Source organism: Sus scrofa, chromosome 9 (assembly GCF_054392235.1).
Source record: "Sus scrofa isolate SSC_HxYL_T2T_F1_AM1 chromosome 9, Sscrofa_HxYL_maternal_Yorkshire_Landrace_v2.0, whole genome shotgun sequence".
Lineage (NCBI taxonomy): Eukaryota > Metazoa > Chordata > Mammalia > Artiodactyla > Suidae > Sus > Sus scrofa.
In genome coordinates, this window is record NC_139391.1 from 20,973,340 (window position 1) to 20,987,267 (window position 13,928).

The 13,928-nt window shown below is 35.1% G+C and overlaps 1 protein-coding gene across 14 annotated transcripts in view; it reads left to right on the forward strand.

The window, feature by feature from the left end:
* The window catches only part of TMEM135 (transmembrane protein 135), a 280,594-nt gene that overhangs the window by 202,925 nt on the left and 63,741 nt on the right, over positions 1 to 13,928 (forward strand). For all 14 annotated transcript variants that reach the window (XM_084975596.1, XM_084975603.1, XM_084975602.1 and 11 more), the window contains one exon: positions 2,324 to 2,370. In XM_084975596.1, the coding sequence (XP_084831722.1) occupies positions 2,324 to 2,370 (47 nt within the window). The remainder of the gene's footprint in view (positions 1 to 2,323; positions 2,371 to 13,928) is intronic.

Below are 13,928 nucleotides of genomic sequence, written 5' to 3' on the forward strand. Positions count from 1 at the left end.
TCATGACTGTGATGAAACAAAATCTTGAGTGATTTGCATATTCATTTAGAAAGTTTTGTCTGTAAGGGGAATAATGACTAGTGCAGGGAAAGAATGAAATACATTTGCCTAAAAGGGTTACAAAGATAGATAAGAAAATAAAAATTCGGTTTCATGATCTGTATTGTTGGCTGGCAAGTTAAATTGGATTTTAATTTATAATTGATTAATCAATAACTGAAGATTAATTTCCTATGCTTTAAGTTAAATTTTCAAAAACAGTGATATGAACCTTATGCAACATATATAGGACATACATAGGTTTGTGGGGTTTTTGGTTTTTTTGTAGGGTTTTTTGTTTTTGTTTTTGCTTTTTAAGGACTGCACCCTCGGCATATAGAGGTTCCCAGGCTAGGGGTCAAATTGGATCTGTAGCTGCTGGCCTACACTACAGCCACAGCAACGCCAGATCTGAGCTGCTTCTGTGACCTACACCACAGCTCACAGCAATGCCGGATCCTTAACCCACTGAGCAAGGCCAGGGATTGAACCCCCAACCTCATGGTTACTAGTCAGATTTGTTTCTGTTCTGCCAGAGTGGAAACTCCAGATAGGATATTTTTAATAGCAAGAGAGAATAGGAGAGGAAAGGGAGGAGAGAGGAGAGGAGAAGAATGTGTGCTTGTTTATTAGAAAGATTTTATATATTTATGTATAAAGATTTTACATATTTTAATGTAAATATAAAAAATTAATAAAAGTAATGTTTGTTTCATAGTAGTTTACCCATCCTTTAAAAAAAAATCAATAGGAGTTCCTGTTGTAGCACAGTGGAAACGAGGCCTGACTGGTGTCCATGAGGATGCAGGTTCAATCCCTGGCCTCACCCAGTGGGTTAAGGATCTGGTGTTGCCGTGAGCTGTGGTGTAGGTCAGACTCGGCTCAGATTCTGTGTTGCTGTGGCTGTAGTGTAGGCTGGTGGCTATAGCTCGGATTTGACCCCTAGCCAGGGAACTTCCATGTGCCATGGTGTGGCCCTAAGAAGCAAAAAAAAAAAAAAAAATTTTTTTTAAATAATTTTTTTTTAAATACACACACACTATATATACTCAAACAAAACAATACAAAACAAAAATGCAACTCCTCCACTTCTCCCTACCACCCTCTGCCTCCTGCAACCACCAATCTGTTCTCTGTATCTGTGAGCTTGGTTTTCTTTTTCTCCTTCTCTCAGAAATCAGGGAATGTGATACCCATTTGCTTTGAGTTGGTAGGTTTTATATTTCCCAGTCATTCACATTATATTTATAATGCTTATCTTAAGCCAAGATGGCAAACCTCTCAAGCTTGATTTGTAATAGCAAAACGTTTATACTATGCTTAAGTTGATTATAAATTACATTGGAAATGGCTAAGGTACTTTCATACTGTTTTTGTTTTTGTGGTTCCTTCTGGTCAGTCTTTAACAGTTGAAGATTGTTCTTTTGTCATTTGTATATGATGTGAGGCTGTTGACAATCCTTTTGTTTAATTTACACTGTTATTGTTAACACAAGAACACATACACAACTTCTGTTTTACTGATTTAAAACAATTTTACAGAGATCCACTTTGTTGGCATAAACTAAGCTTTTGGTCAGAACTTGGGTTTTTGGATTCTTTCCATATACATCTTAGTATGTTGTGTTTAGTATGATGTGTTTCAAGGGAGCTTCTTTAATCCAGATTTATTTTGTGTTCTGAAGCTTGCTTTTAGAGGAATTTTTCTTTTTTAATAAGGAGTCTATATCCCATATAAGATGATTATAGTTTTAGGAGCTTTTCTTATTGATTAGAGTTGGTTGACAATTGTATTTTATATTTGAAAAAAACTTATCATCTTGATATAAAAGGTAATAAGCTTTATGGTTTTTGTTTGTTTGTTTTGCTGACTCCACTATATAAAAACCATTGCCTTATGTTCTTAGGTTACTTATTCTTAGAGTTAATTTTAAAAATTGGCTCTTCCTTTTGACCTCTTTTACCCTCTACCTGGTCTATATACATATAAACATATTATATTATATATGTGTGTGTGGGGGGTGTATATATACATATACACACAAATATGTATTGTTAAATGTACGTAATTTTATTCATTTACCTGTGTGTAAATATGTAGATCATTATTGCCTTAATATGATGTATCGAATGATAGAGAATGTGATATATGAATGACTAGTTTCACACATCTTTAGATTGTTTCAGGTACAAGATTTAATCGTGGGTATTTTGCTTTTGTGAGACACACAAATGATGATGCCAGTGTTCTTTTGCAAGTAACATTTCTTTTCTCCTTGCTTAGGTCCTTTTGTTCTGCATCACTGCTGCCATGTACATGTTCTTTTTCAGGTATGTTCAGTTATACTTACTTATTTTAATAGAAGAAATACTCTTCCTTTGTAATTTTAAAATCAACAGCATAACTAAAGTGTTTAGTATTCCCCACAAGTAGCTTGAGTTTTTGTTTGATTTGTTTTGTTTTCTGGAGTGGTCAGAGATAAGCTACTGCTCCTTAGTGAATAGAGAAAGGGCAGGAAGATTTGATTTTTTTTTTTTTTTTCGTATTCTCCTCATAAGTTCATCTTGGAAAGCTGAATATATAAATTAATAGTCCTCTGATCCTGATAAGTGAATTTTTGTGTTTTGTGGACCTGATTTTAGATATTCTTTTTTTTCAGTTTAAATACTCTAAACTGCTTTTATTTCATTTTAAAATTTAAACTATTCATGGATTTCACACCTCCACAGCATCTAACCACCTCAGCTAGGTCATAGTTTTTGACCGAATTCTTCATTTCTCTCATTCTGATTTTACATATTCTTCACTCTCCTTATAAAACGATTAGCATTTTAAGTTTAAATGTGAAAACAGTTGATGGTAGGACTTCATCTAGGTCTCCTGTGAAGGTGACCTAGCACCCTCATCACGGTCTAAGATGTGAAGTTCGTCCATGATGTCAGAGTTGGGTTTTTCCTTGACTCTGAGACTCTGCGGAATGTTAGAGAGTGTCAGGCTGGCTTGAGACATTAATGCCAATAGAGATGATGTCTGTCATTGTCATGTAACCACAACAGTATGGGAAGAGAATTTTTGATTAGGAAGAGTCCTTTCCTTCATGATCTTCCTTTTAGGTAATACCAGTAACTCCTATTTGTCTCATTCTTACACTTACTTGAATAGACTCTTTTTTGAGTTTTCTGGACATAGGTAGAATGCAATTACAGCAAGAAGTACTAGGTTTTTAAAATTAAAATTTATACTTGATTGACAAAGGCAATTATGGATTTTAGTAAGAGGCATTTGGTAGATATCTTTATCTTTTTTGTTTAAGCTAAGTAAGACAATTTAACCATACCACAATTTTTAAACAACTAATTTCCTGCCAGAACATTCTGAAAAATATTTGACAAGCATAATGATAGAATTTTAACTTCCTCTGACTTTATCAAAAATGTTATATGCAGATATAAAACGATGATGTTGCTATAATTATTCTTGTAAAGGGACAGCCACGCTGCTAGAAGGAAAAAAATTGGATGGGGTTTTTAAGGTGAAGAGGGCTTATTCATAATGGGATGCATAGTATTTTATGTCATTTATTAGTGAGTTGAAAAATCATTGTGGCTATCTGGGGGAGAGGGGTCTTTGTGTAATTTTTTGACCTACCATTTTAAGCATACTTTTCATATACATCTTACAACTCCTGTGGGCTCTTTCTTATATTTTAATAATTGAGGGGTGTATTGGGGCATTTAAGAACAGTGACTCTTTCATCACTTTCCGAGGAATGTCTTAATTGTATTCAGACCCATTGTTAGGACAGTATTGCAGAAAGTTCACAGGGTTTATCTTTATATTCTATCTAGTCTGAAGATAAAGCCTATCTAGTGGGAGAAATGTAAAAACATAAAAGATTAAAAACTTAGAAACATATCTTTTGTTGACAGAAGGAAATAACAATATCAAGTAAAAATTTTATGTGTGTGAAAACTCCTAACAGATCAGGTAGTTAAATGAAACTGTCCTTCCCGACACGGCACTAAAGACAACATATTTCATCAACAGTTAGCATTGCTTAGTCATCAGAGGTTTTTGAGGTTTAAAAAACAAATCGTGTGTTGAATATAGTGATAATGCCCAACGTTAGGCATGGTCCTAGGAAATTGTACTTTGAAAACTGCTGCCATCAACCTAGTATTTTTGGTGTAGAAAGAAAATCAAGCCTATAAATATGTATTTTGGTGCAGAGCTACGGAACCTTTTCCTGTTTCAGTCACAAAGTCTAGGTTAAAAACAACAGTTTAAAATACTTTCCAGAAGGCTCAATACAAGGTTTTAGTGCCAAGATAAACATTTTCAATTTTCTGAGGGAAGGGGTTGTTTTTCTCCAAAAAGAAGCAATATCACCAAATTCCTAGTGTTCTTGGCAGACGTTAGTTTGAATAACTCAACAAAAGAGGTTTGGTAAATGGTAAAATAAGACCATTTATAAAGCACTGCAACCAAAGAAAACAATGTTATATGTTTGTCTGAACTCTAGCATGTGTTTGGAATGAACAAAAGTTAGTAGTTGGCAAGTCCAATTGCATTAGAATATTTTATTCTTAAAATTCAATTTTATTATAAATGTAGATATTTGAGGATATATTTATTCCATTTATTAATAATTATTTTAATTCTAATTGCATAAAATTATATAAGAAAATATCAAATGATATTGTCCCTATGACTCCACTTATGGTGACCTTTTTTGAGAAGAGGATAAGGGAAACATTTTATGTTAGAAATGAGTCAGCTTATGTTTTTCTTCTAACCCATATATGGGAAAAAGGGAAATGAGACCCCCTTTCAATAGCGAGAAAATGTGCCAGTTTTATTTTTTTAAAGAAAATACTTGAGGACGTAGTTCCATAAGTATTTTCTAAAAGTGGCATAGGATGTAGTGGTTATAGTATAAATTTACCTAAAAACCAACACAGTGTTCATAATATGGAAACCATGGTTACTGAAATGTATAATGAAAATATCTTACTTTTGCACAGCTCTTAAAAACTATTAGTTTTTTTTCGCATACATTATCTCGTACATGATGATCTTGATTTTTAATCTGTGCACCAAAAATAAAGCTTACATATTCAAATGGAATCCTGGGAACACTTCAGGGGCTTGGGTAGAAGGAAGGTAATATGTAAAGAGGGTTCCAGTTTTGTTGTAGTTCTTAGCAGCTGGGCATCCAGCCATCCAGCTGTCTATTGATATGAATTGAGGTACAGTATTTTGAAGAGTATTTGAAAGAAAAAGGCTCTTTGTACAACCCCAGTGGCCCTCTTCGCAATGGTTCTGCCTCCTTTGTTTAAGCATTTTATTATTTTGTATGTTACTATTGTAGCTTCACCTTTGGGCATGTCAGTCACTAATAGCTCAGGCTAAGCAGAAGTCATGGTTGAAAACTTGATAGAATATTTTGCCTAATGCATCTCTTTAAAGCATTTCTTTATTCCAAGTGTGTATTTGTTTTTTTTTTTTTTTGAAGTAAAAGGATTTATCATAATTATTGATTCGGGCTTGTTTAGAATCTTCCCAACAAGTCATGTGGAGGAAAGAAATGAGTTTCTTTGAACCACTAACTCTTTGTGGTTTTAACTGAGAAGTAAAGGAAAGATTCAACAACAAAGACACTACAACAAAACTATTGCACTTAATCCTGCTTACAAAAACAATGAAAAATGTAATATTTTTAGCATTATTTTATTGGTTTTATTTTCAACACTAGCTATGTGTGTATGAAAAACACTAATATTTTAGAAAAATGAATTCTTTAAATAATTTAAAATAGTATCATAAAGCATATTATGACAACTTTGATTCCATTTAAATAGTATCATAAAGCATATTATGACACTAATATTTTAGAAAAATGAATTCTTTAAATAATTCCATTTAAAATAGTATCTTAAAGCATATTATGACAACTTTGATCCCATCATAGTGAGTACCTAACTAGAAATTCTTTCCACCTGCCTGTGCAAAGGCAGCAACAAGTCCAACAATTTGTTTAAACATGTAGATGGAAAGGCTCAGACTTATTGTCTTAGTAGATAATCTACAGACTATATCTATGACCGATTCACAATAGACATATCTTAATCTGCTATAAACTTTGGAAAGCATTGGATTTTCAGTTAGAATCAGTGCAAATTAAAGTTTATTGTGGTTCAAACATAGAGAATAGACTTGTGGTTGCCAAGGGGGACAGGGGAGGGAGTGGGATGGACCAGAAGTTTGGGGTTAGTAGATATAAACTATTACATTCAGAATGGATGGGCAATGAGGTCATCGTACAGGGAACTATATCCAGTCTCTTGGTGGAGATAGTGTAAGAAAGGGAGTGTGAGTATGTGTGTGTTTGTGTGTGTGTGTATGACTGGATCACTTTACTGTATAGCAGAAATTGGCACAACATTGTAAATCAACTATAATAAGAATATAAAGTTTATTGTGATTATGTTTTATACATATTTAGGAACAATATTGGTGACTGCTAGTCAATGAATTCGTGACATTCTATGAAGGCACAAATAATAATTACATTAGTCTCAACATATAGATGTAGTGTTTTGGTTTTTTTTTAATTCAAGAAGATGACACTATTGGCTGGACAACCTGTAGTTCTCAAGTGAAAGACATTTGTGATTGTCCTTGAATAAGTTTGAATAAACTTAGTATGTTGGAAATAACAACAAATAAAGAACTTTTGGTCTGAGTCTTTCAACCATTTATTGACTTTAATAAAAATTCCTTAAGTATCAATTCGGTTTGATTTCTTAAAGTATTGCTTAAAATTACACAAAAATCTGGCCTAGAATATTATGTATGGCATTTGGAGTTTAAAAGCACTCTTCAGGTTAGGGAGCATTTGTCCTAAATAATTAGATTTTTATTTCAGAGAGAGTACTTCCAGCAATGCAGAGAGTGAACTGGGGTTTGGAGGGGGCATGATAACAGGCAGTGAGAGGACACTGTTGGAATTATTCAGGAGAGAAATGGGGAGGGTCATGGAAATGGCATGATGAGCAGATTTAGCTAAGGCAGGAGGATTGCTGCTTGGATGAGGAAGCAAAACACTGCAAGCTGAGCAAATTAGATGTGTGGAAATTGCATACAGGTTCTGCAAATACTGAGACAGTCGCTTTTAGGACATTCCAGTAGAGAAACGCAGATATCAATTGTATATTTGGAGTTCAGGAGATAGAGGTTCTTTTTGATTGTCCTACTGGCAGTTTGACTTTGGACAGATTATACAACTTCTGTACACTTGAGTTTCTTCATTATTAAAAAGTGTAGATGTTATATGGACCTTATATGAGGATTACAGAGAAGCAGTGTTTCTCCAACAATTTTGGATGTCACCCCAATTAAGAACTACCTTTTATATTGTCAATGCCACACACACACACACACACACACACACACACACACACACACACACACACTTCCCAGAGTAATACTTAGCCTTACTACATGCAATACATTTGGATAGTTTCTATTCTAATTGATTTCATTTATTTAAAAACTCTTTTCGGAGTTCCTGTCGTGGCGGAGTGGTTAACAAATCCAACTAGGAACTATGAGGTTGCGGGTTCAATCCCTGGCCTTGCTCAGTGGGTTAAGGATCCACAGTTGCCATGAGCTGTGGTGTAGGTTACAGACATGGCTCGGATCCTGCATTGCTATGGCTCTGGTGTAGGCCGGTGGCTACTGCTCCGATTCGACCCCTAGCCTGGGAACCTCCATATGCTGCAAGAGCAGCCCAAGAAATGGCAAAAAGACAAAAAAAAAAAAAAAAAAAAAAAAGCTCTTTTGACCACTAATGGTTAACACCAGCAGTGTGAAAAGCTCCTGGTCTTAAAAGCATCTAGCACAGTGATTGTTATCTTATCAAAAATGGAATTAAGAGCAGTAATTGTTGTTTTTAAAGTAGGAAAGAAAGTTAATTAAAATAGAGAATTTGGGGAATGAAATTATATTCAGTATTAATGCTGTAGATATATTCAGTAAGAAGTGTTCATTTGTTCTAGCAACCTGGTGGTCAGTGGTAACCTACTAGAGAAATTTCTGTAGTTGGGGGGGGTAGTAGATCGAGAAATAAATTTGACATATTATATACTTTATGTAGAATTTATTTGTCAATTATTCCTCAATAAAAGTTGGGACATTTTTAAAAATAAATTAGTATGAGATGGAGTAAAATGAGTAAAATAAACTCAAAGCTTGAGAAGAGAAAGGGCAAGTAGTTATAGGAGTAAGGGTTTTTCTTTTGTATTTCTTCTTTATTTATTTAGACAAAAGAGACTAGATTATGAGAAAGTTGAAGTGAATAAAAGAAGGTTGTACAAGCAAGAGATATTGACAAGTTGAGGAATGGGAAGGAGAAGAAAAATGGTCTAAGTTTCATTCCAAAATATTAATTCCATGGCTAGATTTTTAAACCTACTTATCTGGGAGAGATCATGATAAATGACTGGGAGGAAATTGAAGATGTTTGAAGGCCTCAGCCTCACAGTTTAAGAGGACTGATATGTAGAAGGGATGAAAGATAGAAAAATCTAATGCCTTTGGCTTCCTAAATTCACTGTCATTCTTTTTTATTTTTTTCACTCTCATTCTTAAAAGGCAAATTTTTAATAAAAATTGACATGGGTTTCTGAAATCAGTAGTCCTTAGAAGATATATGCAGGTAAAAAATGTTACTTCTGTAATTGGCAACTAAACCAGCCAGCTTACCAAAAAATGCAAAGTCTGTCCCATGAAAAGAGAAAGTGTAGGGAATGTGAGGATTGTTGCTTTTTTCAAAGCAAATGGAAAAGGTGAGAAAACAGTTTCGTAAATGTTGTGAATCACTTCCTCTGAGAGTGCAGAGTGTAGTACTGGGTCGCATGACTGTAATCCGCCTTTCTTTGGGGGAGGAGAAGATTATCCTGTCTGTTTGATGATGTACTCCATCTACAGATGAAAGTTGTGGCCAATCTAGTTTCATGTTTTGCCTGTTAGCCTTTGAGAGACTTGTGCCTACATAAGGAAATTGCTCAATACAGCTCTGATTCAGCCCCTGGCTAGGGAGCTTCCATATGCCACACATGAGGCCATTAAAAAAAAAAAAATTGCTCCAAAAATTTTTAGCATATATAAATGTTTATTGATTTTAGTAGAAGGCCAAGAGAAATATTGTATGGAGAAATGATATGGACTTAAAATGTGGCTACTAAAGTGAGGATTTAGGGGACATAATTGTGTCAGAAGTGGTCAGTTGCCTTTCAAAAACTTGTTGCAGTTTTATTTTCATGAAGAAAAAAATGGCATTTCATAGCTGATCACAGAAAGTTCTTAGATGAGACCTTGGTGATACAAATGCTCTGCTTAGAAACAGTTGAGTTTTTTTAACTGCTTGTTTCCCCAGTTAGCAGGAATGCTGTAATTCACTGTTTTCTTCACCCCTGACTCTGTTTTCCATTATTTTCTACTGCTAGAGTTCTCCTAGAGCTAATCAAGGGACGCTGTAGTGGGGCAGGGTCGGTTAAGAGCACGAACTCTGCAGCCAGGCCATGTAGGTTCAAACCCTCCAGTCCAGGAAACTCCTCTTGTGATACTGGCTTAGTTGCTTAGCCTCTCTGTGCCTCAGGTTTCTCATCTTAAAGTGGAGATAATAACAGTACTTATCTCGTGGGGTTTCTGTGAGTATTAAATGACTGTCATATTATAGATCTCAGTACATGTTAGCTGTTTTTATTGTTTAGATTTGAGCTGTAAAGATCACATATTACATGATCTCATTTCTATGAAGTATCCAGAACAGGCAAGTCCATAGAGACAGAAAGTAGATTTGTACTGCCTATGGCCAAGGGGCCATGTGGGGATGGGGAATGGCTACCAGTGGGTCTTTTTTTTAAATGATGGGAAAGTGTTCTAAAAGTAATTATTGATGATAACTACACAAATCTGTGACTATAAGAAAAGCCATCGAATGGTGCACTTTAAATAGTGAGTTGTATGTGGATTATATCAATTAGACTGTTATTAAAAATCTGATCTGGAAATAGAACTTCGTTGCACAGTGGCATGGTGTTTCTTGTATTATCACCATTAAACATCCCACATTTTGGGGATGTTACTGTTTTTGTGGGCTCAAAGGCATGTGTTGAGGGACAGCCTCAGGAAACTTGTCTTTTTCTCAAGTATATTTGAAGGAGCAATGTTCCCATGGAACATGACATTCAGGTGCACTGCAAGGCTTGCTAGCTTTCTTTTCAGAATTGTCAGATCTAAAAATATGTATACTCTTAGTTCTGAGATGTTACACTTTAGAATTAGAAGAGAAGCAATAGAGGAAGGTTCAGTAGTCGCCACAAGCATATCCGAGATTATTACAACATCGTCCTAAGACTGAAATTTATCTTGGATATTTAAGAGTTAGGATGTTTTTTACCTGGTAGTGACATTTGAAAAGTACGGTTCAAAAGAAGTTTTATGGGATTGCCAGTGAAGACTGATTTCAGATATATATGCAAAAGTGTTATGATATCAAATGTGCTTATTAATTAGAGGAAAACAAAATTGAAGAATGGGTATAAACTGTTTTTAAGTTTTATTGAAGTATAGTTATTTGACAAGGCCGTGATAATTTCTGCTGTACAATAAAATGACCCAGTCATACATATACACATATTCATTCTCTCTCAGATTCTTTTCTCACATAGATTATTACAGAATCCTGGGTAGCACTGTCTGTGCTGTTCAGCAGGTCCCCATTGGCCAATCGTTCCATATACCTCCATGTGCACATGCCAATCCCAAACCCCCAGTCTGTCCCTGCCACCCCCACCCCCCACCTGTCCCCTTTGGAACATAAGTTTTTCAAAGTGTGTGAGTCTGTTTCTGTTCTGCAAAGAAGTTAATTTGTATCTTTTTTTTTGATTCCACATATAGGTGATCTCACAGGAGATAAATGTTTTATATGAAATGTCTAGGCTTTTTGTGCCTATATTCTCAATTATCAGTCGGACACATTACTGCTGATCAAAATGGAAAGGCATAGATTGCCATTTAAAACTGTGATCACAAGAATGCATTTTATATCTATGAAGTCCACTGCTAATACATTCCAATTTAGTTTGAATGGAAATTAAATTTACAGTCTTTAGAAATACAAATTATCCATTCATAACCTGATTATATTTTGGGTGTGTATCTCATAGATTATATTTGATTACATATTGATACTGATAACATTTTGAAGAATTTTTTGCTGTATTTTCTGTTTATTTGGGGAAAGGTTTTCAAAATCACTGCCCCTGTTATAGAAAATTATTAAAATGAATAAAAGGGCATAGAAGGAAATTATATTAATATTTATATCATATCATCTAATGTAACTCACAAAAGAGGAAAATTATATATATTTTTTTTTAAATCACAGATAGCAAAAATTGGGAATATTTGGATTTCTTCCAGTTTGTACCCTTTAAAACTTAAAATATCCATGTATGGAGGCTGCTTTTCATGATGTAGTGACAGCTTGCTGGAAGAAGTACATTACAGCTGCCTTGGGCTGAAATTAACAGTAAAACAATATTTTTCCACCGTTACCAATTTCCAGCACAGATTCTGTTTCAAATGTGTTGACTGAGTCGCTGAACCAGGGAGGTGTTAACCTGCAAGGTGAGCTAGTCGAAAGGGAAGATGCTTTTAAGTTCTAAAATTTCATCCCGAGTCTTCCCTAGAGGAAGGGGAAAGTGCGTCTCCTCCCTTTTTTATATTCACTTGTCAATCACAGAGCCTCTTTGTACTGGTGATGGTGACTTAGTGCTGGCTGTTTGTCATGTTCCTGTCATCCTAAAATGCAGAATAAAAGGAGAGGAACACAGCTTTGGGTTCTCAGGCCTTAGAGAGTAAGTTGCTTGCGGCCACCCCAGACCTCGAATCCAGGTTGCCCTGGATTGCTTTCTGGGGTGATTTGTGCACCTACACGGAGTATGTAATTCCCATGGTTTTGAGTTCCTAAAGCCCGTTCAGAAGAACGATTGATAGTCAAAATTCGAAGATGGATAGCAGTTGAGCTTATCATATTTGACTTCTCCCATCACAGAAACATCAAGCTCTAATAGCAGAAGCACAGTTGCTATCTTGACTTCTGTTTCTCACTTGAATGTTAAATATTTTTGGAATTGGATAATTCCCAATTCTGTTATTTTGGACAAATCTTCCTTGCAGGGTGGCATTTACGATATTTTCAGGGATTCTTATGAGAGATAAGACTGTTCCTCACCTCATCTTTTAAAATTACTAGCAACTTCTACTGGTATGAAACATGTAGGGAGATTTATCATAGGAAGCCGATCTTACTGAAATTACTTGAGTCCTAAGAATTTGAAGATCATTTAAGTTTTTGATCATTTTATCGAAGTTATTGTCTGTTTCTTTTGGATTTTCACTTACATCACTTACAGTTTTCTATTACATCTTAATGATAGGAAGCACTATGGGAATGAATGATTTGGACTGATGTGACTTTTTCCTTGAAAGAATATAGGCTTAAATAAATTGTTACTTTTTTAAATTATAATTTGGAAAAGCAGAAATAGCACCTATATGGTTGAAAAAAATTTGTAATCAAATGAACTATTTCTTTTTACTGATTCCCAAGTATGCACTTGTTAATGTTCAAGAGGCATAAAAAGAACTGTTAAAATGTAAATGTCTGATGTAAGGGCTGTAACGAAGCTCTCAGACTATAATGTGCATAGTTATCAAAGCGCAGGTTATGATTCAGTAAGTCTGGGATGAGGTCTTAGCTTTTGCATTTCTAAAAAGGTGATGCCTGCGCTGCTGGCCCTGGGATCACACTGGCAGTAGCAAAGCTGTAGGTCGCATCAAGAAATAAATGATAAAACTTTCCTTAAGATGTGTATTTTAAAAAAAGAATCCAGAGAATGTCATCCCTCTGCCTCTCTTGGTCACCTACCTATTCTAGTAGTTCACAGCATGTAGAGTCAGAACACTTTCCCTGAATATCCGAAATCTCAGTAATAAAAAGGAGTGGGTTTACCCTGAAGTCCTTTTCTCAGTTGCAACTGAAAGCAGTTATTCCATATAATCACTTTAAATCCTTAAAGATTATTGTCTCCTTTTCTCCCTCTTAACTTTCTTCTCAGCATCAACTTCTTCTAGCATTTTAATATGCATTTTACTTTATTACCCCAATTTTAAATGCAGTCCGCAATGGTGGGTAGAAAATGAGTCTGTTCTTCAATAGGTGAATTAATGAGAGACTTTCCTGATCTAAAATTTAGCATGTCTCTCTCTTTTTTAAATTTGTTAATTGTACTAGTAATACACTACTAAGTTCTTTCAAAACAAAAGCAAGTAACATCAGGAGTTCCCACTGTGGTGCAGCGGAAACGAATCCGACTACTAACCATGAGATCGCGGGTTCAATCCATGGCCTCGCTCAGTGGGTTAAGGATTCAGTGTTACTGTGAGCTGTGGTATAGGTTGCAGACATGGCTCGGATGCTTTGTTGCTGTGGCTGTGGTGTAGGCCAGCAACTGTAGCTCTGATTTGACCTCTAGCCTGGGAAAAGCAAAATAAATAAATAAATAGCAAAGCAAAAAATAAAATAAAATAAAATAACATCAAGGTGTATAGAGTAAAAAATGAAATTTCTTCCCATTTTATCCCGCTGCTCCCTCTTCCTGCTTCTTTTTCATTTGAAACCTTCTTAACAGTTTGGCACATATCATTCCAGAATTCTTTCTGTAACATACCTATGTACCTATGTGTATATTTATTTTAAAAAACAGGAAAACTGTTTTTCTGCAGTATTTATTCTGTTGAATAACATATCTGAGGT